At 45.4% G+C, this 26,303-nt stretch overlaps 1 protein-coding gene across 1 annotated transcript; it reads right to left on the bottom strand.

The window, feature by feature from the left end:
- Positions 1-254: 254 nt before the first annotated feature.
- AWAT2 (acyl-CoA wax alcohol acyltransferase 2) lies at positions 255-24,888 on the bottom strand (the record flags this gene model as incomplete). Its single annotated transcript, XM_081125386.1, is given in 14 exon segments — positions 255-313; positions 316-405; positions 610-646; positions 650-809; positions 1,389-1,563; positions 1,792-1,996; positions 2,178-2,207; positions 2,211-2,248; positions 2,608-2,718; positions 17,476-17,497; positions 17,501-17,615; positions 22,328-22,415; positions 23,851-24,043; positions 24,856-24,888. Coding segments are annotated over 14 exon segments (1,356 nt in total).
- Positions 24,889-26,303: the final 1,415 nt, after the last annotated feature.

Genomic DNA, 26,303 nt, shown 5'->3' with positions numbered 1-26,303 from the left:
AAGGGCACCTCTCCCAGGGCCTTCCCTGCCTCTTGAGACCATCTCCCTTGTAGCCCCAAGGAAAAGGCAGAGAAGAGCTGGAAGGAGGAGAGAGATGAAGAAGGAATTGGGGTTTAGAAAATAACCAAATGGAAAGCCCCTCCTCACACTGAGGAATGGCCAAATGAGGAGCAGAAGCCCCATAGATGACTTTTGTCCCTGTGTTTACAGTTCCACACCTTCCAGCCAGGCTCAACAGCTGCTGGGTATGTCTGTCAAACTATCACTAGCTCCTGGGTCTCTGAGCAGCCAAACTGGGTCTTGTGCTGGTCAGTTTGTGCAGGGCTTCCATATAGAGTGTGTGGTATTTGTCCACCACGTCCTGGCTTGGCTTCTCTATCTTGGGCACTGGTGGAGGCTCCTTGACTGCCAGAGGAGGCAGAAGGAAAAGAGAAGCATCAGAATAGCTCACTCCTCAGAATGGACCTCAGCCCTCCAGCCCATCCTTACCACCCCAACACTACCCATCCTGGCCAGCCTCCCCACCTCTGGACACACCCAAAGCCTAGGCTCAGCCTCAGACCTGGATCTACATTCTAAACTAGGCTGCCAGAAGAAGAGCCCATTCACCAATGGTGGTTACACGCCGGGAATAGGGTAGAAGGCCCTAGGAGTTCTCAGTGAAGCCACGCCCATAGAAAGCACAAGGGTAGATGTGCATCACGCTCTGGAACCATTTCTGGAAGCAACTGACCAAGCCCCCAGGAGAGAAAATGTGCTGATGGTAGAGGTCTACCTCTCCAAAGGCATAGGCAGGGATTAGAGCCACCCTGTAGAGCAAAGGCATGTCCTTTGATGGCCAGAAAGGTAAGGACCCTGCTGAAAGCCAGACATGCTGACTACCAGTGGTCTCAGGGTCTGCCTATAGGCTCCTCAGCCCCTAACTTAGCTGGACCTAGGTCCAGGCCAAGCTTGAGGGCGCCGTGGACTACCCCAGGCTTCCTGTGGGGACAAAATAGCAGCAAGCTAAAGGAAGCAAGTCCCAACTCTCCTGTGAAGCCACAGGTCTGATAAAACTCAAGGAACATAAAACTCAAGGAACATTCATTTACCTTTCTTCCCTTTAACCCACAAAGCAAGTTTGGCTCTCCCTGAGAGGCGGTTGCAGCCAGTCACCTTTCATAGACAGCCTCGCCTAGATGAGAGGCTAATGTGCAGGACAGCAAGCTCAGGACTGGCCCTCTAACATTTCCTCAGAAGCTGAAATGCCTCCGGGACCTGGCTCAGGCTCTACTCCAACACAGGAGATTTGCCCTCCCGTCTACATATCATTTCCTCCAAATTCCTTCCTCCTTCTCTGTTGGAGTTTTGGAACCACTCTCTCCAGTCAGGATCTGGACTGTCCTTACCCATGCTGCAGGGCCTTGCATACAAACCCAGTCCGGTTCTTCAAGAACAGTGTGGTAGATCCTGGCAAGCTGTATCTGCACTTAACCAGGCCACTGACTACCACAACCAGCATGTTGCTTGTGCCCTTTTGGGTAAGCAGATAGTCTGTAGAGGACTGGCTCACAGAGAAGACCCCTGGCAGGCAGAAAAAGTCAAAAGGTCATTGGCCACTTCCCAAACTTCCTAGCCTTCCTCCCTGCCTCTTCACAGGAGGAAGGAGCCTCATTTCACAAAGGTGAGCCTAGGGCACTGTTTAAGACCAGGGGGGATCACAGAGTTGGCCATGCTTTCACCCACTCCCCTAGCACTTCCTCCTCAGGGAGCCATTTTTATTTTGGCTTTATGTCCTAGGAGCCAACTCACTTGTTGACATGGCATAGTCTCTGAGGAAAGGGACCCAGAAAAAGGGTCCCAGTGTGAGCACATAAGGGGTGATGCCGGGAAAGACCTTGGAGAAGCCTGAGGCCTCTGTGGTGAAGTTGCCAAAGCATGAATGGGACATGAGCCCATAAGGGTGGCAGACAAGGATGTAGTTGTGGCAGGGGGAGATGTCATGACTTTTCAAAAGCTGTGGAGGAAAGAGCAGTCAGGACGGGTATGACCAGGGAAGAGAAGAGGACTCTCTTTCTGGCCAGAGACCTGGAAGAAAAAGGGCTGCTATGTCCAGTCATGAAGGTTGGACAACGCACAACTCCCTCCCTGACCCAATTGCTAGCACTGGAGCTAAGGCTGGGCCCAGGGCTGCTCATCTTGAGTGGAAAGTAATCACAGTACTGTTTCTATCGGCACCAATGCCTCACACAAGTAAACCGGCGGCTACCTGAAAACAGAACTGATGCAGCCAAGCTTTGCCCACACAGATTGTCCTTTAGAGCCCTTTTGGGCCTGCCACAAGGTACTCTCACCCCCTGCTTCTTCTGGGCCTCTTCAGTGACAACCAGAATGGGCTATGGCAGGTCAGGGCCAATGCAGGGCAAGCCTAGCTTTCTGCTTCACTATCTGCCTCTCCCCTAACCCACTATGGTTCTCATCTGGCTCTTTCTAGCACCTGGGGGAAAAAAACCCTTCCCTCAATTTCTCTAGCCCAGGGAGGGTCAGGCTAAAGGGCTGCGAGAGCCTCTTGGGATCACAGGAAAGAACATGCATCAGGTGGCAGCACAGCCCCAGAAGGGCCCTTACCTTGCTCAGGAGTCTTCCCGTCAACAGCCAGCCAAGCAAGAATGAGCACAATGACAGGCCAGTATGGTGTGAATGCTATCAGGTAGAAGTTGACAACGATTACTGTGGTTACTGGAGGAAGCCCAGCCCAGAGTTAATGAGCTGTGAATAATCCCTCACACTTGCCCTCCCTCTGGGGTTCTGCCAACTCAACACTTTCACTTCCTTACCCTGGCACATGGTCCATGTGCCCACATCCAGAGCCCCCTACCTCTTCTCTGGCCTTGGAAACCTGCTTCAGGTCTAGAAGGCAAGGTGTTTTCCTTCCCAGCTGTGCACCATGCAGTAAGCCCTCTACTCCCCAGGATCTGCCCCAGCACTGCTTTGGTCTGCACTCAACGGCTGAGAGCCAATGGTGGGCCACCAGAGCTTGGGAGTCCTAAAAAGACAGAGCATGAAGTTTCCTCTAACTATCACATTCTTGCACACATATCTGTGAAGCATCAGAAGAGGGAATACCAGGGAAAGAGAAGACCCACCTTCAGCCAGGTTGGGAGAGCACAAGATGGCAAACATGAAACAAAGAAAAATGCAAGCTGGGATAGAATGAAGTTTTGGGCCGTGTTAAGTTCCAAGAAGATTAGGAACACTGTAGGTTAAAGTAGTTAGGACAGACTTAGTGGAGATAACATAGGGAGCCACAATCACTTAGAATTATTACTGGGCTCCGGTTTTAAACAGCTATAAATAAGACTGTGTAGGGAAAAAATAGATCAAAATAAAGGTAAGCAAAGACAAAAACTTTTAATTGAACATGGAAGATTGCACACAAGTTTTTATCTTGACTTCTCATTGGTGCCTCATGAAATTTACCATAGGAATGTTTTAAAAGATATAGATGCACAAGGAGAAAGAGAATTAGAGAGATGACAGCGGTGGGTTGAAGATATCAGCAAAATGTTTGCACACTGGCAAGTGGATGGAGGAGGGAGTGACTGACTTAGAACAAAGAAGGCTGACACCTTTGCAAGGGCAATGCTTACAACAGCAAGCAAACCAGTCTGCACTTGAGAATCTGGGAAAGACAGAATTTGGAGCCACCAGGTTTCACAGAAAGCAAGTATGAGAGACAGGGCATGATTGAAAGTGTATCATAGAAGCACTTAAAATCCCAGACCCCTCACACACACAACTGGAAATCGAAAGGTTACTCTCTGAAAAACTGAACCAGGAGAGGGAAGATGGCGGCCCCGTGAGAAGCAGCAGAGCACCCCCACTCCCAGCCACGGACTCGATTTACACCTAAAATCCTAGGTAACCAGCTTGAAAAAAACAGAGAAACATACCTGAGTGGACGGAGTGCGAGTGGGGAGCACTGAAGAAACATCACGGAGTCCGGAAAGGGGGGGGGCATAGGAGGGGGAGTCCCCCCTGAAGCCTGTGCTGGGCTCCGAGCCCAGAGGCTTGGAGGCTGCAAAGCTCCCCCCCTCGGGAGTGCGGACCTGCCTCCAAAAGTGGGGACCCCACACCCGGAGCAGAGAGGAGAAGGAGCACCCCGTGCACAGGGCAGAGGGGCCCAGGGGAGCGGTGAGTCCGGGAGGGGACGGCGCCTTCCTAGGAAACAAAGCTTCTAGTGGCGGCTGCGACCGGTGTCTGATGCTCGGGGTGCCGACCATAGGGAAGGCTGTCCAAGGTCTGTGGCACCCAGTGGTAAGGGACCAGAGGACTGCGCTGAGCAGCCACACACACGGACCCTCTGCCTCCCTGTGGGGCACTGTGTTGAGCCCCAGAAAGCGCTCAATCTGCGTGGCGCGGGGGAGGGGAGGAGCCCTCCCGCCCTGAGCGCCCAGTGGCGGGAGGCTGGGATCTGTGATCAGCCCTGAGGGGTGCTCTGGTGGCGCGTGAAGCCGCTCCAGCTTTGCTGAGACCAGTGGTGCGGGGAGATGCGTGGAGCTGACTTTGGGTCCCCTCCCGCTGGGTGCCTTGGTGCTCAGGCAGCGGGACCTTGCAGGGCGGACTTTCTGCCTGTGTGTTGCTTTGTGCATTTGCAAGTTTGATTGCGGAACTGGGTCCCACCTTCCTGGCCTGCACAGCACATACAGACCATCGGAGGCTGGGATTGGGGTCTGCACAGTAGATGGTCTGAGGGGCGGGCCTTGTGCGACCAGCCAACCAGAGCTAAGCAGGGAGGGGCGGGGCCCTCCGGCCTCTCTTGCAGCTGGGAGCACCGCCCCCAACAGGAAAGGGGCGGGTCCCACTCACTGAGGCCACAGACACCCCCTCCGGGCACAGTCCTGAGGGGAAAGGGAGAGCAGCTCACAGGAGGACTTTACAAGAATAAGACTCTCAGGGACTGTTGTTTGGGAGCTGAAGGAAACGCTGAAAACCCCTGCTGGGGGCTGGGCAGGCAAAGGGCTCACCAGAATGTGTTTTTAATAGAACCCACTGAGCCCAGGCTGCCAAAACGGCCCATACAGAAAAGGCAACAGGCCAGTTCCTGGGGCACTAGTATCAGAGGACAGGGTAGGGACTGAGGAGCTGGCAGTGGAGCAGAGACTAACTCCCGCAGAGTGAGCGCCTGACAGCAACACCTCTAAAGGGAGTGATACCCTGGGCTACACTAGCCACCCTGCACCCTAAAGACTCTACAGAAGACTCTGGAGCAAAACCAGGCAACAATAAAGTTGCAAAATAGCTGACAAGAGGAGGTGGTCCACAGAGAGCCTCAGATCAACCATCTACCTAAGGACACCAGAGCCAAACCTAGATGGCTCCTCACATTGGCTGATACACAAGCACCTCCCATGAGAACTGAAACCAGCACACAAAACAGGGAGCCACAGACAACATAAGTTGCCCAGAAGAAACTCACCTGATTGACTACCGTTTTTTCTTCTGTGTTTGTTTTGTTTGGTTTTGTTTTTTTTGGTTTTCGAGTTTTTATGTTTGTTTTTTGTTTGTGGGTTTGTTTATTTTTTCTCTTTTTTCCTTAGGAAGAAGAGAAGGGGGAGAAAATTTGTTTTTTCTTCTTTTTCAAATTTTATAATCTATTTTTTTAATTTTTATATATTTTTTAAGCATTTTTTTTAACTAAACTTTTTTCTCTTTTTTACAAAAGAATTTTGTCTTGCTTAGCTTGTTTTTAGTTTTGTTTTGGTTATTTACTTTGTTTTGTTTTATCCTTGCTTCTAATATCAAGACTTTCTTGATATCCCTGCTTAATGACTGGGACTTTATCATTATAACCAAGTTTACTGCTTTCCTCCATAATTTCCCCCAAATCTCTTACCAGACTCCCTCCCTGCCTGGGCTTTATCTCTCTCTCTCCTCTCGATCCATTGGCATAACTTTTCTTTTTTTTTCTCTTTCTACTTTTCTTTCATTCTTTTATTAGGAAATATCCTCCCTTCTGTCTTCCTGTCCAATTGTTAGTTTCTCTTATTCCCTTTATTGTATTTTTGTTTTCTCATTTTCAACAATTATCCTATTCCTATTCTCTCCCTTAATTTTTTTGCTGGCCTTTCTTTAAGAATCTTTTATCTGCTTCTGTTATCTCCCAGTAGCCTCTCTATTTTTTACATTTTATTATTATTTTCTAATTTTTCACCAGTATTAACAACAATATACATCTCTCTCTAAGTGTTACTTTTCTTTCTCTCTTTTTTTTATGAATTTTTTTTGGTGTGTGTGTGTTCTCCCTTCCCTCTCCCAGTTCTATTTTCACGTGGGTTGTTTTCATTGTGACTATCAAGATATTTTGTAAGATACCTCTTGTTTCCGGGAATTTTAGTTGTGTATTGTCCTGCCTTCCCAACACCCATACAAAAGCTTACACAACGAGGTTGGGGCTGAGAAACAGTTAACCAACCTGAGAGGAGGGTCCTCCCAAGGACTCATCAATGACAATCTAGACCCAACCACAACAGGAGAACATAAAGGAACCACAAAAGGGACACCCACAAGAGGGACTCGCCTAGCGCAAAGAGCTCAGAAGCGTAAGGAAAACACATCTCTGGGCTCCACTGGTCCCACAAGACAAAATCCCATCCCACAAGACTTGGGGAAAGCAAATATATCTAATATATAGATACAAACACTAAGACCTACCAAAATGGGGAGACAAAGAAACAACCCCCAAATTAAAGAAAAGGAAAGATCACCAGAAAAAGACTTTGATTAGATGGAGTTAAGCAAGATATCAGAAATGGAGTTCAGAGTATGGATGATGAAGATGTTCAAGGAACTTAAGAAGACACTAGATGATAAGATCAAGGACCTTAGTGAAAACATGAAAAAAGAGATACATACCACAAATAAAACTCAGACAGAGATAAAGGATGCTGTATCTGATATCAAGAATGCACTGGAAGGAATTAAAAGCAGGCTCAATGAAGCAGAGGATAGAATAAGTGACTTAGAAGACAAGGTAGTAAAAATCACTCAATCAGAGCATCAAAAAGAAAAAAACACTCAAAAAGCATGAGGACAGTCTAAGGGAGCTTTGGGACAACATGAGGCAAAACAACAATCGCATTATAGCAGTGCCAGAGGAGGAGGAAAGAGAGCAAGGGATAGAGAACTTAGTGGAGGAAATAATGATAGAAAATTTCCCTAGTCTGGCAAAGGTGAAAGCCACACAAGTTCAGGAAACACAGAGGGTTCCAAACAACAGGCACCCAAAGAGACCCACTCCAAGACACATCATAATTAAAACAGCAAATTTCAAGGACAAAGAGAAAATATTAAGGGCTGCAAGAGAGAGACAAGCAGTGACCTAAAAGGGAACCCCCATAAGGCTGACAGCTGATTTCTCAACAAAGACTCTTCAGGCCAGAAGGGAGTGGTATGAAGTTCTGCAAGTAATGAAAAGCAAGAACAAACAACCAAGATTGCTTTATCCACCAAGGCTATCATTTAAAATTGAAGGTGAAATAAAAAGCTTCCCAGACAAAAAAAAAAGGCTAAAGGAGTTCAGTACCACCAAACCAGCATTGCAAAAAATGCTAAAAGGACTGCTTTAAGAAAAAGAAGGAAGAGTGAAAGAAAGGTACATCAGCATAAAGGAGGAAAATGGCATTAAATAAGTTGATATCAATAGTAACCTTAAATGTAAACAGAATAAATGGGCCAATCAAAAGACAAAGGGTAGCTGAATGGATAAGAAAACTGGACCCAGATATATGCTGTCTACAAGAGACCCACCTCAGCAAAAGACTCACACAGGCTAACAGTGAAGGGATGGAGTAAAATATTCCATGCAAATGCAAAGGAAAAGAAAGCTGGAGTAGCAATTCTTATTTCTGACAAAACAGACTTCAAACTAAAGACCATAACAAGAGAAAAGATGGTCACTACATATTACTAAAGGGATCAACCCAACAGGAGGAAATAACCCTTATAAACATTTATGCACCCAATACAGGAGCACCTAAATATATAAAAAATTTCTTAGGGGACTCTAAAGGGGAGGTTGACAGCAACACAATCATACTGGGGACTTTAACACCCCACTGTCAACGTTGTGACAGATCATAAAGACAAAAAATCAACAGGGAAACGCAGACCTTAAATGAATCACTAGACGTAATGGATTTATTTGACATTTACAGAACATTTCATCCCTAAGCAGCAGAATACACATTCTTCTCAAGTGCACATGGAACATTCTCAAAAATAAACCACATGTTAGGGCACAAGGCAAGTCTCTACAAATATAAGAAGATTGAAATCATATCAAGCATCTTCTCAATGCCATGAAACTAGAAATCAACCACTATAAAAAAGCTCAAAAATATTCAAACACATGGAGGGTAAATAACATGTTATTAAACAATGAATTGGTTACCAAGGATATCAAGGAAGAAATCAAACACTTCATGGAAAGTAATGAAAATGAACAGACAACAAACCAAAACCTATGGGACATGGCAAAACCAGTCCTGAGAGGAAAATTCATAGCATTACAGGCCTATCTCAAGAAACAAGAAAAAGATCTAATGAGCCATCTAACACAACAACTAAAAAACTAGAACGAGAACAGCAAGAAAAGCCCCGAGGAAGAAGGAAGGAAATAATAAAAATCAGAGCAGAAATTAACCACATAGAGACTAAAAAAAAATACAAAAACTCAATGAAACCAAGAGCTGGTTCTTTGAAAAGGTAAATAAGATTGATGCACCTTTAGCCAGACTCACTAAGAAACAAAGAGAGAGGATCCAAATAAATAAAATCAGAAATGAAAGAGGCGATATAACAACTGACCCAAGAGAAATACAAAGGATTGTAAGAAAATATTATGAACAACTATATGGCAACAAATTGGACAACATGGGGGAAATAGACAAATTCCTAGAAGCATACAACCTTCCAAAGCTGAATCAAGAAGAGGCAGAAAACCTGAACAGGCCAATAACAACTAATGAAATTGAAGCAGTAATCAAAAAACTCCCAGCAAACAAAAGTCCTGGGCCAGATGGATTTACAAGCGAGTTTTATCAAAGATTCAAAGAAGAATTCACACTTACTCTACTCAAACTATTCCAGAAAATTGAAGAGGAGGGAAAACTCCCAAACTCTTTTTATGAGGCCAGCATCATCCTAATCCCAAAACCAGATAAAGATACTACAAAGAAAGAAAAGTACAGGCCAATATCCCTGATGAACATAGATGCTAAAATCCTCACTAAAATACTAGCAAACCGCATCCAGCAATACATTAAAAAGATAATACATCATGATCAAGTGGGATTTATTCCGGGCATGCAAGGCTGGTACAACATCCGCAAATCAATAAATGTGATACATCACATAAACAAAATGAAGGACAAAAATCATATGGTCATATCAATAGACGCAGAAAAAGCATTCGACAAAATCCAGCACCCATTTCTGATAAAAACTCTCAGCAAAGTGGGAATAGAGGGATCATACCTCAACATAATAAAGGCCATATATGACAGGCCTACAGCCACCATCATATTCAATGGGCAAAAACTAAAACCGTTTCCATTAAAAACCAGAACAAAACAGGGATGTCCACTTTCACCACTCTTATTCAACATAGTACTGGAAGTCCTCGCCATAGCCATCAGACAGGAAGAAAACATAAAAGGTATCCAAATTGGAAAGAAGTAAAACTGTCATTATTTGCAGATGACATGATATTGTACATAGAAAACCCTAAAGACTCCATCAAAGTACTACGAGGTTTGATAAAGAAATTTGGCAAGGTAGCTGGATACAAAATCAACATCCAGAAATCAATGGCATTCTTATACAGCAACAATGAACTTTCAGAGAGAGAAACTAAAAAAGCAATACCATTTACCATTGCAACTAAAAAAATAAGGTACCTTGGAATAAACTTAACCAAGGATGTAAAAGACCTGTACTCGGAAAACTATGTGACACTGAAAAAAGAAATAGAGGAAGATTTAAGCAAGTGGAAGAATATAACATGCTCATGGATTGGAAGAATTAATATCATTAAAATGTCCATACTACCCAAAGCAATTTATAGATTCAATGCAATTCCTATTAAAATACCAACAGCATATTTCACAGACCTAGAACAAACATTTCGAAAATATATATGGAACCAAAAAAGACCCCGAATAGCTGCAGCCATCTTGAGAAAAAAGAACAGAATCGGAGGGATCACATTACCGGAATTAAACTGTATTACAAAGCCATTGTAATCATAAAGGCCTTGTATTGGTACAACAACAGGCATAGAGATCAATGGAACAGAACAGAGACCCCAGAAATAGACCCACTCCATTATGGTCAGTTAATATTTGACAAAGGAGGCAAGAGTATCCAATGGAGTAAGGACAGTCTCTTCAATAAGTGGTGCTGGGAAAATTGGACAGATACATGCAAAAGAATGAAACTAGACCACCAACTTTCACCATACACAAAAATAAACTCAAAATGGATAAAAGACTTAAATGTAAGTCACGAAACCATAAAAATCCTGGAAGAATACATAGGCAGTAAAGTCACAGACATCCCACGTAGAGGAATTTTCACTGATACATCTCCTAGGGCAAGAGAAACAAAAGAAAAAATAAACATATGGGACTACATCAAACTAAAAAGCTTTGCCGGAGCCCGACGGCAGAGTCGAAAGGTCCTGAGGAAGGGGTGAGGATGGAGAAAAGACAGACACAAAAAAGGTGGGATCGGGAGGACTGCAGCTCGTAACTGCCGCAGCCCTGAGTTCATTTTCTCAGCTCAATATATACAGGCACTGTTGATTGTGCTGAACAGCACCCCGCCCCGCATTTCTTCCCCTTGCCGGATACAAAGTAATTCCTTCAAGGCCCTACGAATGCTTTTTCGGAGTAAACACCCTGCCTCCTGCAGGAGCTCAGACCTTGGTAACTATCTTTATCTCGGCTTCTAATGGGAACTTTTGGGGAGGATTGAGTCCTTGGCTTGGTATGTGGCTTAACTATCCCTTAACCCTTCAGGCCGGGGCCAGCTTCCTAATTAGCCTTTCTAGAATTTATGGCCGCAAGCTAAATTAGTATTGCTTTGGTGCCTCAAGGACTGGGTCAGGGAGCAGGAGAGCACATCTGCAGCTCACCCAGGCAGCTCCTCTGTGCCTGGGGCCACAGCGGCTCCCCACAAAGCTTCTGCACAGCAAAAGAAAACAGCCTCAAAATACAAAGGAACCCCACGGTCTGGGAAAACATATTTGCCAAGGATGTATCTGATAAGGGGCTAATTTCCAAAGTGTACAAAGAACTCATACTATTCAGCAAGAGGAAGACAAACAACCCAATTAAGAAATGGGCAAAGGACTTAAATGGACACTTCTCCAAAGAGGACATACGGATGGCCAAGAGACACATGAGAAAATGCTCAATGTCGCTAATCATCAGAGAGATGCAAATTCAAACCACAATGAGGTATCACTTCACACCTGTCAGAATGGCTAAGATCAACAAATCAACAAACATGTGCTGGCAAGGGTGTGGAGAAAGGGGAAGCCTAGTACACTGCTGGTGGGAATGCAGACTGGTGCAACCACTATGGAAAGCAGTATGGAGGTTCCTCAAAAAATTAGAAATGGAGCTGCCTTTTGACCCAGTGATTCCACTCCTAGGAATGTATACTAAGAATCCTGAAACATTCATCAGAAAGAATATATGAAAAAAAAAAAAAAAAGAAAGAATATATGTACCCTGATGTTCATAGCAGCACGATTTACAATAGCTAAGATCTGGAAACAGACCAAGTGCCCATCAGTAGATGAGTGGATCAAAAAGCTGTGGGACATTTACACCATGGAATACTATGCAGATGTAAAGAAGAAGAATCTCATACCCTTTGGGACAGTATGGATGGACCTGGAGAATATTATGCTAAGTGAAATAAGCCAGGCAGCAAAAGACAAACATCACATGATCTCGCTTATACGTGGAATCTAAAGAATTTAACAAACTGATGAACAGAATAGATTCAATGACATGGAAGCATTGATGAGACTGATGAATGTCAGAGGGATGGAGGAGGGGGGGTAGGTGGAGGGGGAGAGAGTAACCAAAGAATTTATATGCATATATGCACAACCCAAGGACACAGACAATGGTGGGAAGAGGGACTGGGGAGGGGGAAGGGACGGAGTGGAACAGGTCATTGGGGAGAAAAAGGGACATCTGTAATATTTTAAACAAAAATAAAATTTAAAAAAAAGAAGAAAAAAGATAAACTGAACCAAAGAAACTCTAGACTCGGGTACTTGTACTAGACGCAGCTGAGATATTCTATCTGCAGCCCAATTCTTAATCAAGTATGAAGCTGAATAAAGACCATCTCAGTTATACAGTCTCAGAGAGTTTGTCCCTTTTTCAGGAAACTACTGGAGGATGTGCTCCACCGAAATGAGGGAGTGAATCAAGACACAGGAAGGCATGAGACCCAAGAACAATGGGACTCAACTAGAAAAGGAAGTAAACAGGGTAAGGACTAGGGTGAAGCAAGCAAGGTGCCTAGTACACAAACTTTAAGGAGACATTGCTCTTAGGGTCAGGCAATTACTGACGCAACAGTTGCATAACCCTGAGAGGCAGCACCTTCCTAAATTGTGCTACCACAGTGCTTCAAGGGCCCTGGGGATGCAGCTGTTCATGAGACCAGATTGTAACAGGAGGATCCTACACTCCAGCAGCAATGTCCTCCAGGAAATTAAAAGTGGCAGGGGAAGAAAGGGGAGGGAAGGAGACTTAGAGATTCCTGATGTGAGAGATTCACATGTCTGTGGAAAGTTTGGAGAATTAATGATAAGTAATACATATCTAACAGGTAACTAAAGAAATTTGAAATGAGGCAATTACGAGTTCCGGCAGAAGGGTGAGGAAGAAGTTACAAGGAAGAAAAATAACCTTAGTGCACTAAATAGACCAATTGTGGATAATATTTCCTACTTCTAGTCAGGCATTCAACTAAAGCCTGTGCTATAACAATGTGGGGAGGAGGGGAAAGAGGAAAATCTGGTGACAGTGTACAGGGTCAAATTCTCATCTGCATTTTGGGAAGTCAGTGACAGTATCTAAAATTGTTAAATCAGAAAACAGTAATATTTCAAAATTTAAAATAGTAAAATTGAGACATATAGAGGTAAATTCCAGAAGAAGAAAAAAAGAGCTAGCAATGTTGAAAATAACTGCCTCTGGGAAACAGATTTAAGAGGGGAGAAAAGGCCAGCAGTTTAGGCTTTTTATATACTCATTATAAGCTATTTGACTTGCCCTGGCCAGGTGACTCAGTTGGTTGCAGTGTCATCTCGTGCACCAAAAGTTTGTGGGTTTGATTCTGGGTCAGGGCACATACCTGGTTTGTGGTTTCATTCCTGGTGGGGGTACTTACAAGAGGCAACCAGTCGATCATTCTGCCCCCCCCCCCCCTCTCTCTCTCTCTCTCTCTCTCTCTCTCTCTCTCTCTCTCTCGCTCTCGCGCGCACACACACACACACACACACATCCTCTCTCTAAAATAAACAAATCCTTCGGTGAGGATTAAGCAAATAAACAAACAAAAAAACACAACTATTTGACTTTTTCAAGAAATAAAGGGAGGCATGGGTCTAGTCTGGAAGAGACTACCCTAGTTCCCTGAGATTTTGTTCAACCTCAGACAGTGTTGGGGACATCTTGTGAGGGAGTGCCCTGTGGAGCGATGAATGGGAATCTGCCACTCACCGTGAGTACAATCACACACAAGTCACTGAACGTCGGTTCCTCATCTACCAAGTGGTAATTACAGTACCAATATTTGCCTTATCTTCCCCACAGACTTACGGTAAGGGTCTCCCCTTAAGGCCTTTAGGGTCCAAATGGATATGATTCTACTCACAGACTCCTAGGGCAAAGAGCTGGGAAGGCTCCGAGGCACCCTGTCCCCACCCGCCCTATGTGAGCTAGTGAGGGAAGGTGAGCACTGGAACCCACAGCTGCTGGGGCCCAGGCCTAGAGCTCTCCCACCTGCTCCACACTGCCCCTTGGTACACGCAAAGTCCAACTCAAATGAGGTGACAGTTTCCTCCTCATACTCATCTCCCTTTTAGCCACTCTCCCTCAGCCTTCTCTGTACCTCTGGTCCCTCTGCCAGCTCGCACTGCAACCTGAATTCTCAGTCTTGCCTCCTGCCTTTCTCCCACATCGTCTGTGCAGCAAGTCTTATTAAATTCTACTCCAATTCCTTGAATCTCTCTTCTTTTCTCTCCATCCTGATTACTACTAGTCTGGCCTAAAGCACCACCACCTCTCACCTGGGTTATTGCAACAGTCTCTTCCTGTCAACGCTTTGCTACACAGAGCTATAGCAATCCCTCAAAAACACAAATCTGATGCCACGCCCTGTGCCAAACCCAATCATGGTTCTACAAGGCCCTGGGAAACAGTCCAAACTCTTTTCTATGGTTTACAATACCCTGTATCATCTGTCCCCTGCCTACTTCTCCAGTCTTCTTTTTCTTCTCTCTCTGATTTATTTATTTATTTATTTATTATTTATTTCATTCATTCATTCATTCATTCATTCATTCATTCATTTAATATGTATGGAGCATCAGTTCTGTGCCTCTGACCCCCTCATCCCACTTACTACTGGCAACTCCCCGAATCCTTTATGCTCCCCCCTTTCCCTAGCCTTGTCATATGTTGCCCACTCTCTGCCCTAAACACTCTTCTTTCTTCACCTATTTCTTATTTGTCCTTCAAGAGTAAACTCAAACTCAATAGAGAAATGGGCAAAGGTCACGAATGGGTGGCTCACAGAAAAAGCAATACTAATTGCTAATAAATACATGAAAAAATTTCAACGTGAATTAAGGAGTACAAAATAAGGCTACAACTTGTTGTCTACTTATCACTTTGGTTGGAGGTGCCCATGAGTTCTCCATCCTTTTTCTTTCTCTAGTGTGGGAATCTCTAAAGTCACATTTTACAGCATAACACTTTGGTGGGGCCTCCATCAACCTGAACATTAATGTCCACAGAGAACAGAGAGACTCCCACCAACCTGTGTTGGAAGTTTAACATGAACAACAAATAAACATTTGCTGGGCTAAGCTACTGAGATTTCAGGGTTAATTTGTTACCACAACCTACCTAGGCAGTCTCAATTAATACACTTGAATATGCCCATTTTAGAAATGTATAAAGAAAGAATGCATAACCTGTTCAAGGCACACAGATAGTAAGTAGTAGAGCTGCAATTTGAAAGCAGGCAGTCTAGCTCCAGAGACTGTGGTGTGTTTTTTAACACCCATATTTTACTTTCTCTTGGCTATAGATGTATGTGTATCCATAATTTCTGGTCCTAGAGACAAAAAGCTGTTAACAGTGGTTTCCTCTGAGGAGCGAGATTAGGGACTGGATTGAGGAAAGACACATACCAACCTAGAGGCTCCAACTCCCTCCCTACATGGGGCTTGGCCAAGGGTGGCCTTCAATAAATGATCATGCTTCCCCCAATGCACTGTCAGCTCCTAGGCGTTGGGGACACTGCTCTCCTGTGAGAACACAGTGGCAATGAGGGGAAGGGGGAGGGTGGTAATGAGCCAAGTCTATGGGAACAAGAACTCAAGAAAGGCAATGGACCAGAACCCAATGCCCTAAAACTTCCTGTCAAAGCAGGATCAGCAGGCAGGAAATTCTGCTTGCAGGTGCTATAAGGATGCTGACTCTGGTTTCTGAGAAGCCTGGAGCCAAGGCCAAAGAAGAAAGCAGCCTTGTTGACCAAGGGTAAGAAGCCCCAGTCCAGACAGGAAAGTTGCTCTTCCCAAAGAATAGTAGCACCAAGTGCCAAAGCCACAGCCCGTTTGAAAAAGCAGGTGGTGGAGCAGCCCACCTCTGGAAAGACCAGTTTTGGTAGACTCACCTTCAAATTTTTTGAGCCCTAGTAGTTGGAGGGATGAGAGTGAGAATAGCCGCCACTCCACCCAGACAGGGACTCAGTCCTTACTGAAGGGAGTGCCACCAAGGCCTCTGCCACATGGAGGGAGTATGCAGAAGCTCAGCTGGGGCCCTTGTTTACAGGAAGAGGCCATTCTGAACTGGCCCCTTTTCACCTTTCAGTCAGGAGCTTTTACATATGTGGAAGGCCTGGCTTCCTCCTCCTCTGGCCTAGCATGTACTCCAGGAGCACATCCACTCTACCTCCTAATCAGCAGTGAGTGAGGCGATGCAAGATGTAAGGAGAGAAACCCATAGGTTAGAATCAGGTCCTGTGGGTTCAAGTCCCAGGCCAGCTCCTCCACTTCTAAACTGTGTGATCTTGACCAAACCAGTCATACTACATGAACCTCAGCTTCCTCAGCTGTACAATGAAGATTATTAGGCACATATGGTGCTTCAAACAGTGGCTGGGTGAAAAAGGGGTGCAATAAATGCTAGCTAATATTATCTCAGAATTAGCTATAATTATGAGTGTGTAACTATTAGGGTGTATTATGCATAGCAATAGCTTCTACCTCATAAAATTGGCATGAAGCTAAAGTGAAATAATAAGTGTGAACATACCTGAAACACAGGAAGTACCTAACACATAAGAATTTCTTTCTCCTGGTCTCTTCCAGCCCTGATTGCCCGTCATTCCCAGATTAACACTGCTCTTTCCAGCATTGGGGATCCTGGTCTCACCCCAGGCAGGCCTCTAAGCCCCATTCCCTGTCCTCTAGCCCATTCTCCCTAGTCAATGGCAAGCCCCGAGCTCACAGAGCCCACTTGCATCTTTCCTTCCCAGATATCTTACAAGGTCATTTAGTACATGCCCGCACCTTCAGCCAGCACTCACCTAAACCACCTGACAAATGAGAATTTTTCCCAGGACCCCTCCCATAGGGATGATTTGCTTCAGCACCTAGAACACAGTGGCCAGCAGATAACTTTCATAAAGTGTTTGTGATGCAGAGAGTGGAAAAAGTGGATGGATAGATGGATGAATTCTTCTACCCCAGAAGTTTTCACAGTCTCCCTCTGTCACTAGGACAATTGTCTCCCACCAATGGTCTGCTCAAGTTCTTCAGGTTGCAGCTAAACCCTTTTCCTTGGCTAGCCTTAGTGGAACCACTTCCTATTTTACCAAAACATGCCCTCCTTGCCCTAATGTAGATCCAGGAAGTTTCAACATGCACATCTGCAGCAAGACTTTGTCTCACACATGTGCACACACAGGCACACACCCATATGCACACACAGATCCCCACATGCATACTCACAGACCCCAAGAGTACCATCCCCTCTACAGGTCAGGGGGATCAGCCCTCTTGATGTCTGGGAACCATCCAGGTTTTAGCATCAAGAGTCCTGCTAAACCCTAAAACCCTTGTCCCAGGCAAACCCAGACAGTTGGTCACCCTACCAAAAGCTAAAATCTCACCGATAACCAAGATACTAAGGGCTCACTGGAAAATAGCAAAGACCTCCAGGGCGGTCTTGAGGTCTTTCTTAGAGGGCAAGAGTATTCTGCCCAAGGTCCCAGTGGCTCCAGCCAGGTAAGTGTTGTTTGGCTGCCCAGTCCTGAATGCTCAGGGGCCTGCAATGTTTCCTCTCTTCAAGCCTGCCTCTCCAGCACCTGCCTAGTCTCCACGCTCTCATTCTCCCCATCTCCACCCTTACACAGGATCATAGGACTACGTGCTTCCTCTGCTTGTCCAGTTCCTTTCACCTCTCTAACCAGCTGCACTTTTACCCACTGGTGCATGACATGGGATGAGGTTATGACACTCCTTTGCACACTTGCACAGAGAAACGTGAATTAAGCTCTGGTGTAGGAAGTGAGTGGGAGTGGGGGGGTGGAGCTGGTCAGAGGCCTTTGGAGCCAGTATGGATAGGGTGAGGGGCAGGGAGGAGCCCAGGGCACACATGGCGCACAGGTATGCAATTCTTTTTGAGCCCAGCTGTTAGATAAGACTAGGGTCTCAAGGTTTGGGAAGTTCTAAATGCTTTCTTGATAAACATTAAAACATAGCATAGTACTTTGTAGATGAAGCTGTAAACAGGTGAGTCGACAAGAACTTAACCCATGAAAGTAGCCAATTGCAAAGAAGGCTAAGCCTCCCCTCGGGGAGGCAGAGCTTTGGATATGAATCCCATCTCCTTTACTTACTGAAAGAAAATAAAACTACTTTGCCACAACCATATCTTGCTTTTGAGTAGAGCACCCCAAGCCACGAACCCCTTAAGTTTGATAACACAGCTACCTATGCTCTCAGTGACACTGTGATTGGAGGGGAGGAGAGAGGTCACAGGCCAAACCAAGAAATACCTTTGGCTTCTTGGTCAGTCCAGAACTCACTGCTTTCCATGAACAGACATCAGATATAGTCTATAAGCGTATAGTAGGTGCTAAATAGTTATTGAATGAATAAACAAATGTGAGTACTTATCAAATTATTCTGTGTACATGAAATTCTAGAACAGGTAAAACTAATCTATCATTTTTTTAAAAAAAAGTCATAGTAGTGGTTGCCTCTGGTAGAGGACTGACCAAGAAGGGGCATGATGGAAATTTTGAGGGTGACAATAATGTTCTCTATCTTGACATAGCTTTGAGTTATACAGGTCAAAAACTCATTTGTCAAAACTCAGCAAATATACACTTAAAATTTGTGCATTTCTCTGCACGTAAATTTTACCTAAAATGTAAATAAATATTGAACTCAGTGCTGAAGTGTTTAGGGGTGAAGAGTACTGATGGCTGCAATTCACTCTGAAATGCATATAAGATGTACTGATAGATGAATCAAGTGATATGTTGAATAGATGTGCAATGAATCCATACAACAAAATATCTGTACAATCTAGATGGTGGGTATTCACTGTACAATTCTTTCAACTCTTCTGTAGGCTTGAAATTAGTTAAAATAGAATTTTGGAAAAAATAGGTCTCTTAAGGTCATAGTAAAAATAAATTTTAGCCCAGCCAGTGTGACTCAGTGGTTGAGTGTCTACCTATGAATCAGGAGGTCATGGTTTGATTCCCGGAGGGTCTCAAGGCACATGCCCGGGTTTTGGGCTTGATCCCCACTAAGGGCCTGCAGGAGGCAGCCGATCAATGTCCTTCTCTCCCTCTCCTTTCCTCTCTTTAAAATGAATAAAAAAATATTTTAAAAAGTAAATAAAAATTTAAAAAGTAGTTTCTTCATGCACATACATGTACACATATGGTTTTGTGCGTGCATATACATTTACAAAGGTAAATATGTTTCTAATTGTCAATACATGCTTATAGATACACATCAGTAGATAGCATAACCAGATATGTGTCTGTGTGCTATGGGGATGTGTGCTTGTGAAAGCATCTAAGGCCAGCCAGGTGTGTGCTACACGCCAAGTAGATGAAAGTGTGGAAGACCGGAGGGCTTCTTAATGTAACACATAATTATTGATGGCACAGTATATGGCAGGGACTGTTCCAGACAGTTGGGTTATATTAGTGAGCAAAAAATATTTTACAATTCATGTTTTTGTGAAGTTGACATTCTGGTAGAGGAAGACAGATGATAGAAATTAATTAATGGATTATCTAGTGAGTTACAAATTGCTAAGTGCTATGGAAAAAGAAAAACAGTTGAAACAGAGTAAGGAAGATCCATAGTGCTGGAGGTGGGGAGGGACTGGGGACGGAGAACAGGCTTTACAATTTTTTTAAATTTACTTTTTTATTGTTCACAGTATTACAGATGTGTCCTATTTTCCCTCCCTTTGCCCACCTCCATCCAGCCCCTGCCCCCATCCAGGCCTTCACCACACCATTGTCTGTGTCCATGGTCTATGAATATATGCACATAAATTCTTTGGTTAATCTCTTCCTGTCCACCCCAACCCCCCTCTCCCCCGCTCTGAGATCTGTCAGTCTGTTCCATGTATCCATGTCTCTGTATCTATTTTGTCCATCAGTTTATTTTGTTCTTTAGATTCCACATATGAGTGAGATCATGTGATATTTGTCTTTCTCTAACTGGTTTATTTTGCTTAGCATAATACTCTCCAGGTCCATCCATGCTGTCACAAAGGGTAATTTTAAAAGGAGTGGTGAGGGCCTTGGCCAGTGTGGTTCAGTGGTTAGGGTGTTGGCCCATGCACTGAGGGGTCTCGGGTATGTCAAAAGCACATTCTTGGGTTTTGTGTTTGATACACATGGGGGAGGCAACTAATTGATGTCTCTCTCTCACATCAATGTTTCTCTCCCTCTCCCTCCCTTCCTTTCTCCCTCTCTTCCTTCTACTCTCTCTAAAATCAATGGAAAAAATTTCCTTGGGTAAGGATTAACAAAAGAATAATAATAAGAAGAAGAATAACAAAAGGAGTGATCAAGGAAGGCCACTGCTGAAAAGGTGGCAACTGAGCATTGAGATGAGATGATGTGTCAAGCCATGTGGCTGTCTGAACCGCAAATGTTCCAGCAGCCAGAGAGCACAGCCAGTGAACAGACCCTAAGGTGGGGTATGCCTGGCAGTTTTTGAGGAATAGACCTGAACCAAGTGAGTGAGAGGAACTGAGGAGGTGAAGTCAGAATGCTTGGTGGGGCCAAATGGGGTAAGGCCTTGGCCTTTTACTCTGACTGAGCCTTTGTAGGGTTTTGAGCAGAGAAGAGACAGGATTGATTTGTTGTTTTGAAGGGCCAGGGAAGAAGGAGGAGACTTTGGAGGGGTTATTATAGTAATCTAGGTGAGAGATGATGGTGGCTCAGGCCAGACTGTTGGTAGTCCAGATGGTGGCAAATGGTCACATCTGGATATGTCTGGCCCCACACAGGCACTTTCCTCTCTGAGGCTCAGATGCCTCTACAAGGGTATCCAGTTAGTGAACACCTGTTACCAAACTCAAGGGGTTCGAGGCTTCAGGTGCTCTATTCAAAAGCGAGATGTGGTGGTCTCAAGGTAGTTTTACTTACTTGCAGCAAGTAAAGGAGATGGGATTAATATCCAAAGCTCTGCCTTGGGGAAGAGAGGCTTAGCCATTGCTCACATATTCTATTTGGTCAATTACATGTTGATTTCTTCTTTGCAGTTGGCTACTGTCATCCAGTTGACTTCCTGTCAGCTCATACTGTTAACAGCTTTATCTACAAAATACTAGCCTCATAACAAGAAATAACATTTAGAACTGCCCAGACCTTGAGACCCTTGTCATGTCAAGCACACCCACCCAGGGTCCTACCTTGGCCTGGGTGCCTTCCTTGCATTCAGCCCGGTCCAATCCAGTTCTGCAGGGAACCTGTGGAGAGTGTTGGGTGCAGCTTGCCTGCTTGGATGAAATAGTGGTTCTGTGAAGGGACTGGTGGGAAGTGAGGCTCAAAATGGCAGCATATCCAATCTCCAAAAGAGTCTGGACACCAAGACAAGGAGTGTGGGCTTAATACGTGGGCACTGAGGAGGTGAGAGCTTCTAAGGAGGGATGGTGACTTGTGCCAAATGTCACATGAGGATGATTTTCAGGCACAAGGTGATTGTAAGGGCCTAGGGGCCCAGCTGCCCTCATGATTGACACACAGGCTCACCCTTCTCTCCTCTCTAATACCTACTTGCAAGACCAGCTCCACCTCCACACAAAGTAAGTGGATGGGCTTATGGGACTTGTGCTGGCACAGAAAAGCCTACTGGCCCCACAGTGTGTTTGGGAGGGAGGTTGCACACTTCTTATCCAGACTTTTGTTGGGGAATCTTCCTGAGACTATCTCCTACTGGGGAATAAAACTCCATAAACACTGAACACAGGTGAATGGCAAGGGATAGAGAAAGCTCTGGCAGACAAGAAATAGTCTGGCCTGGCTATCTGGTGTGGAGTTGATGGGGGAAAGGAGGCTACAGCCAAGATTCTGACTCGGTCCCTGGGTGGGTCGTGAGGATAGGGAACACGGGAAGAGGGGCACTACTTGCAGGGTGGCTGGAGCAAATTATCACCTTAGTTTGGGCCACCATTTGTGCAAGGAGCCTGCAAAACAAGCAGGCCCTATGACAGCTAGTAAAGCTAGCTGCTGCTTGTAAAGTGTGTTGTGCTGACCCTAAGCTTTCAGAGACATGATCCAGGAGCAACTATGGTGGAGGCTGAGCAGAGGACTCTGGCTTGACAGCTTCCACTCAAAACAGAGCACCAGCTCTCTTTTAACCTGCTTCAAATTAGAATTCCATGAAAAATTGTATTTGAGAAACGGGCCACGTGGGGGAGGGGAAGGTTCTGCAAGGCCCTGGGGGAGCTTAGCAGCAACAGGATCTGCACTTCCTTACCAAAAAGAAGCTGCCATGGTGGGCTGTGGGCCAAGGGCATAAGGCGCAGGGACACTTCCAAGGGCCAGTGCCAAGACAGCAATGGAGCCTGAAAAGAGAGAAAGAGCTATTACTGAAGAGGAAGAATGCCTGGGATGAGTGGACTCGCCTTCCACTGAGCCAGCCCTGAGAGGAGTCCTCATTCATATCCAGCCGGCCCCAAGGACTTGTATTTTGTTATTCTTGCCCCTTCATCTGTTCATCGACCCTGACTTCTCACCCCCCACCCAGGTCTGGGAGCTCTCAGGAGCAGAAACTGGGTGATACTGGGTCATATTGTTCTCATATGCCCAGCCCCTACCACAGGGCACACAGTAGGCACACACTGACACATTTGTTATAAAAATGCCTGAGTGGGTAGAGGCCCGACCTGGTGACTATCACTGGGCAAATCTCTGTGGCTTGGTTTCCTCAAATGTAAATAGGAGATGAATACCCCCTTCTCAGACTTGAGAATCCAGACAAGTACAAGATTGCCAATCACTTCGTGAACTGTGAAATGGTATCCACATGTAAGTTACTGCCCTCACTATCATTAAGAGAAGGGGTGGGGAGGAGAGGGCAAGGCACTGAGGAAAGAAAGCCCAGAGTTCAACTGGGCCTGCCCTGAGATGGGCTTCCCTCCAAAGAGTGTTACCTCAGAGAAAGGTTGTCAGAAACTCAAGAGCAGAATCAATGACAGCGTGAGCATTTGGAATATTCTACAAGCTCTGACTCCTCATCTGCACAGAGAAGGCCATGTGCCCAGCTGATGCATCTGCATGCATTCCACAGTCCTAACTCCAAACAGAGAAATGGTCAAGGCTGTTGGGGAGCTTCACAGTCACAGTCCTATCCCCCTCCATTATTTCTCCACTTCATCCTCAAAATCTCTGGAGATTCTGAGGCTCAGAGACTGTCAGAACGAGAAAGGCTCTCTGAGGTTTCTAACTCCAAGCTACCCAGGGAGGGCTCCTCATGGCCTTCACTGAGCCCCCTGCCAATGAAATCCTTCTTCCTGCTCTCAGACTCAGGCCCACTCCCCACTGGTCCTACTCTAGGTCACTAGAAACAGACAAAAAATAAAACTAGTCCTTCCCTTGCATAGCAGTTTTTACCACACCTAGGTAAGGTTGCAACCACAAATGCAGGTTCAGCTGCCTGCCACAATGAAAGCCAAACTCCTAAGGCAGGTGCTGGTGCAAAAGGGAAGAGGTTTATTCACCTGCCCTGACCTGGGAAATTGGTGAACTCCTGTCTCAAAGACCATCTCCTCTTCCTGCTCAAGCCCACAGTTCTTATGGGGATAGGGAGGGGAGGGCTTTTCTTTCTATTCAGTTATCTTACTCGATTTTGGCATGCTCTGACCCTGTCCATTAATCTTTTGGTGCACTCATGTAAGAACCACTCCTGTGCCATCTTGGCCAATGGGGAAGACTCCCAGCACTCACTAGGGTATCAGGGTCATTGGTGGGGGGGGAGGGGGTGCACTGCAGGACCCTCACTAGGAAGCCTGGAGATGCTGCAGCCCTCAGCCTGTCTCCCGATGCTTGTCAAAGCAGCTTGCACATCTTGAGGAGCCGGTTCGAGTCTATGGGGGTACCCTTGAATCCCAGTGCGCCGTTGTCTTCTGCACAGCCGCTGCGTGCCTGCTCCTCCAAAGTGGCCAGCCAGGCCCACACTCAGACTGACAGCTGCCTACGGTAACAGGGTTAAACACAGGACACAGTTAAATTTGAATTTCTCATGAAAATCAATAGTGTTTTGATAAAACACAGGACACAGTTAAATTTGAATTTCTCATGAAAATCAATAGTGTTTTAGTATAAACATATCCCAAATATTGCATGGGATATACTTATACTAAAACAGTATTCACTGTTCATCTGAAATTCAAATTTAATGGAGTCCTTTGCCTTTATTTGCTCAATCTGGCAACCCTAAAGCCCAGGATCACATAGTCAGTAGTTGGCACACTGTGGCAGCCAAAGCCAGGCCTTGTTTATCACATCCAGACAGCAGACCTCACTCAGTGGCTCAGAAGGTCTGTGTGTCACCCTCAGTTTCTCAGCTGTCTCAGAGATCAGGTTAGTCCCTATTCTCTGCACTTAATGATTTAGTAAAATTCTCTCAGAACTGTCTTCACTATGCAAGGGGTTCTTCCTGCATGCCTCACACTCACCCCATCTCACCTATCTCTTCTGCTTGCTGGGTAAGGCTTTTAGGCCTTCTGGATCAAGTGCCAGTTTGCCCTTCTCTCCTCTGGCAAACCAAGAACAATCAGGGGATGGAGGCCTAACGAATAAATGAAAACAGAAGCTAAGTGGGAGGGGAAGGAAAGGGCAAGACTGACAGCTGGAAGGTGCCAGAGCAGGCCCCAAATGTCTCAAAGGATTGGAGATGGCTGCTTTCCTTTGCCTTGCTGGGCTATGGGGGACTTTCCTGTTTCCGAAGGGCTCCAGGATTTGGGGGTCTCACATGGCCATTTTGCCCAAAAGACTCACTCCCACCTTTAACATCATGCCATTGGCATGAGGTCTCATACTCTCCCATGTGTACTCATGTAGTCCATTAGCAGATGTGGAAGGGACAGGAGAAGTTACCCTGAGTATATAGACCATTGATGAGGAGGAACAAAGAGAGAAACAGGGCTAGGACACTAGTCAAGAGTGCGATTGTGAACCTTTGTTCCAAAGCTCAGCTTCAATTTTGCATGTCATTCTGTAGTTACTTGTTTTCTGTCTTCCCTTGTTTGGCTTTAAGCACCTTAAGGTTAGGGGTCTTTATTTTATTCACTCTTTATTTTATCCACAGTGCTTAAAACACTGTCTGGCATATAGTAGAACTGATAAATGGGGCATGAATGAATGAATGAATGAATGAGCAAAACAGGTCAGGGGTAGGAGCAAGGTTGGGGTCAATACAGAAAGTAAGCATGAACAGAGTACGAAACTTTCATGATGTTAGAACCTTAAGGGACAGGTGGAAAGATGAGGAAAGAGCAAATCCTCAGTGATGTACTCAAAAACCTTTAGTGAGGTTGGCTCCCTGTTGTCCAATCTCCCATACCCTCCTTACTCACATTCCAACACCTACAGCCCAGTGATGTAATCCCTCATCAGTGAGTGTGGCACAGAGAGTGATTCTCCAGATGCCCAGGAGCTGTGAGCCCTGGACAAGACAACATGAATTCCTCATATCCTCTCTCGTTACACAAAAATATTGTGTGCTACTGTGTGTAATTAGGTTGACTTGAACAAAATGGCTTGTGTTTGACAATTTCTCAACAGCCCTTGAGCTCACTGGAAAGCTCCCTCTGATGTAAGCTACAAACCCAGTCCAGACAGACACTTAGGGACCATTAAACTCCAAACTAATGAGGACGCTGATTACCACAGAAACTGCTGTCTCTGGTGTCCTCTGAAGGGGAAGAGGAATGGGGGTGGTGAAGTGGAAAGAGGAGATGTAAAAAGAATGGCATGAGAGCAGGAGCTGGAGATAGGGACTGAGGTATAGTAGAAGAAAGGACCTGCCATTCATTACTGTCTTCCTTGGTACCAGGCACTGGGCTCAGGGCTTGACATACATTTGGTAATCACAGCCCCCTGCAACCTAGGCATTAATTCTCTTGCCTCCTCAGTGACTGGCAAAGCACATGATGTTAATCTACAAGACAGCCTATTGCCACTCCCAGTGGTTCTTATTGGAAAAAGTACCTGAAACTCCCTGCCATTTATCCTTTTGATAAAAACCTCAGTTGTGAGAAAAGATATTCATAAAGAACTGCCTGAGAAGCAGGCAACCTATCTATTGCTGGGGATGTGTGGTTCTACGAGGCAGGGCATGTGACCTGGAAGTTGGATTATACTCTCCAGAAGGGAGAGTGTGTGTTGGACAAAGATGGGGTGTGAAGAGGGTGGAGATAGAGAGGGTAGCAGACTTCAGTGCAGAGCTGGAA

Source organism: Miniopterus schreibersii (genome assembly GCF_964146895.1).
Source record: "Miniopterus schreibersii genome assembly, chromosome: X".
Taxonomy (NCBI): Eukaryota; Metazoa; Chordata; class Mammalia; order Chiroptera; family Miniopteridae; genus Miniopterus; species Miniopterus schreibersii.
The sequence above is the reverse complement of the archived record's forward strand: the minus strand, read 5'-3'. Positions and strand labels throughout refer to the sequence as shown.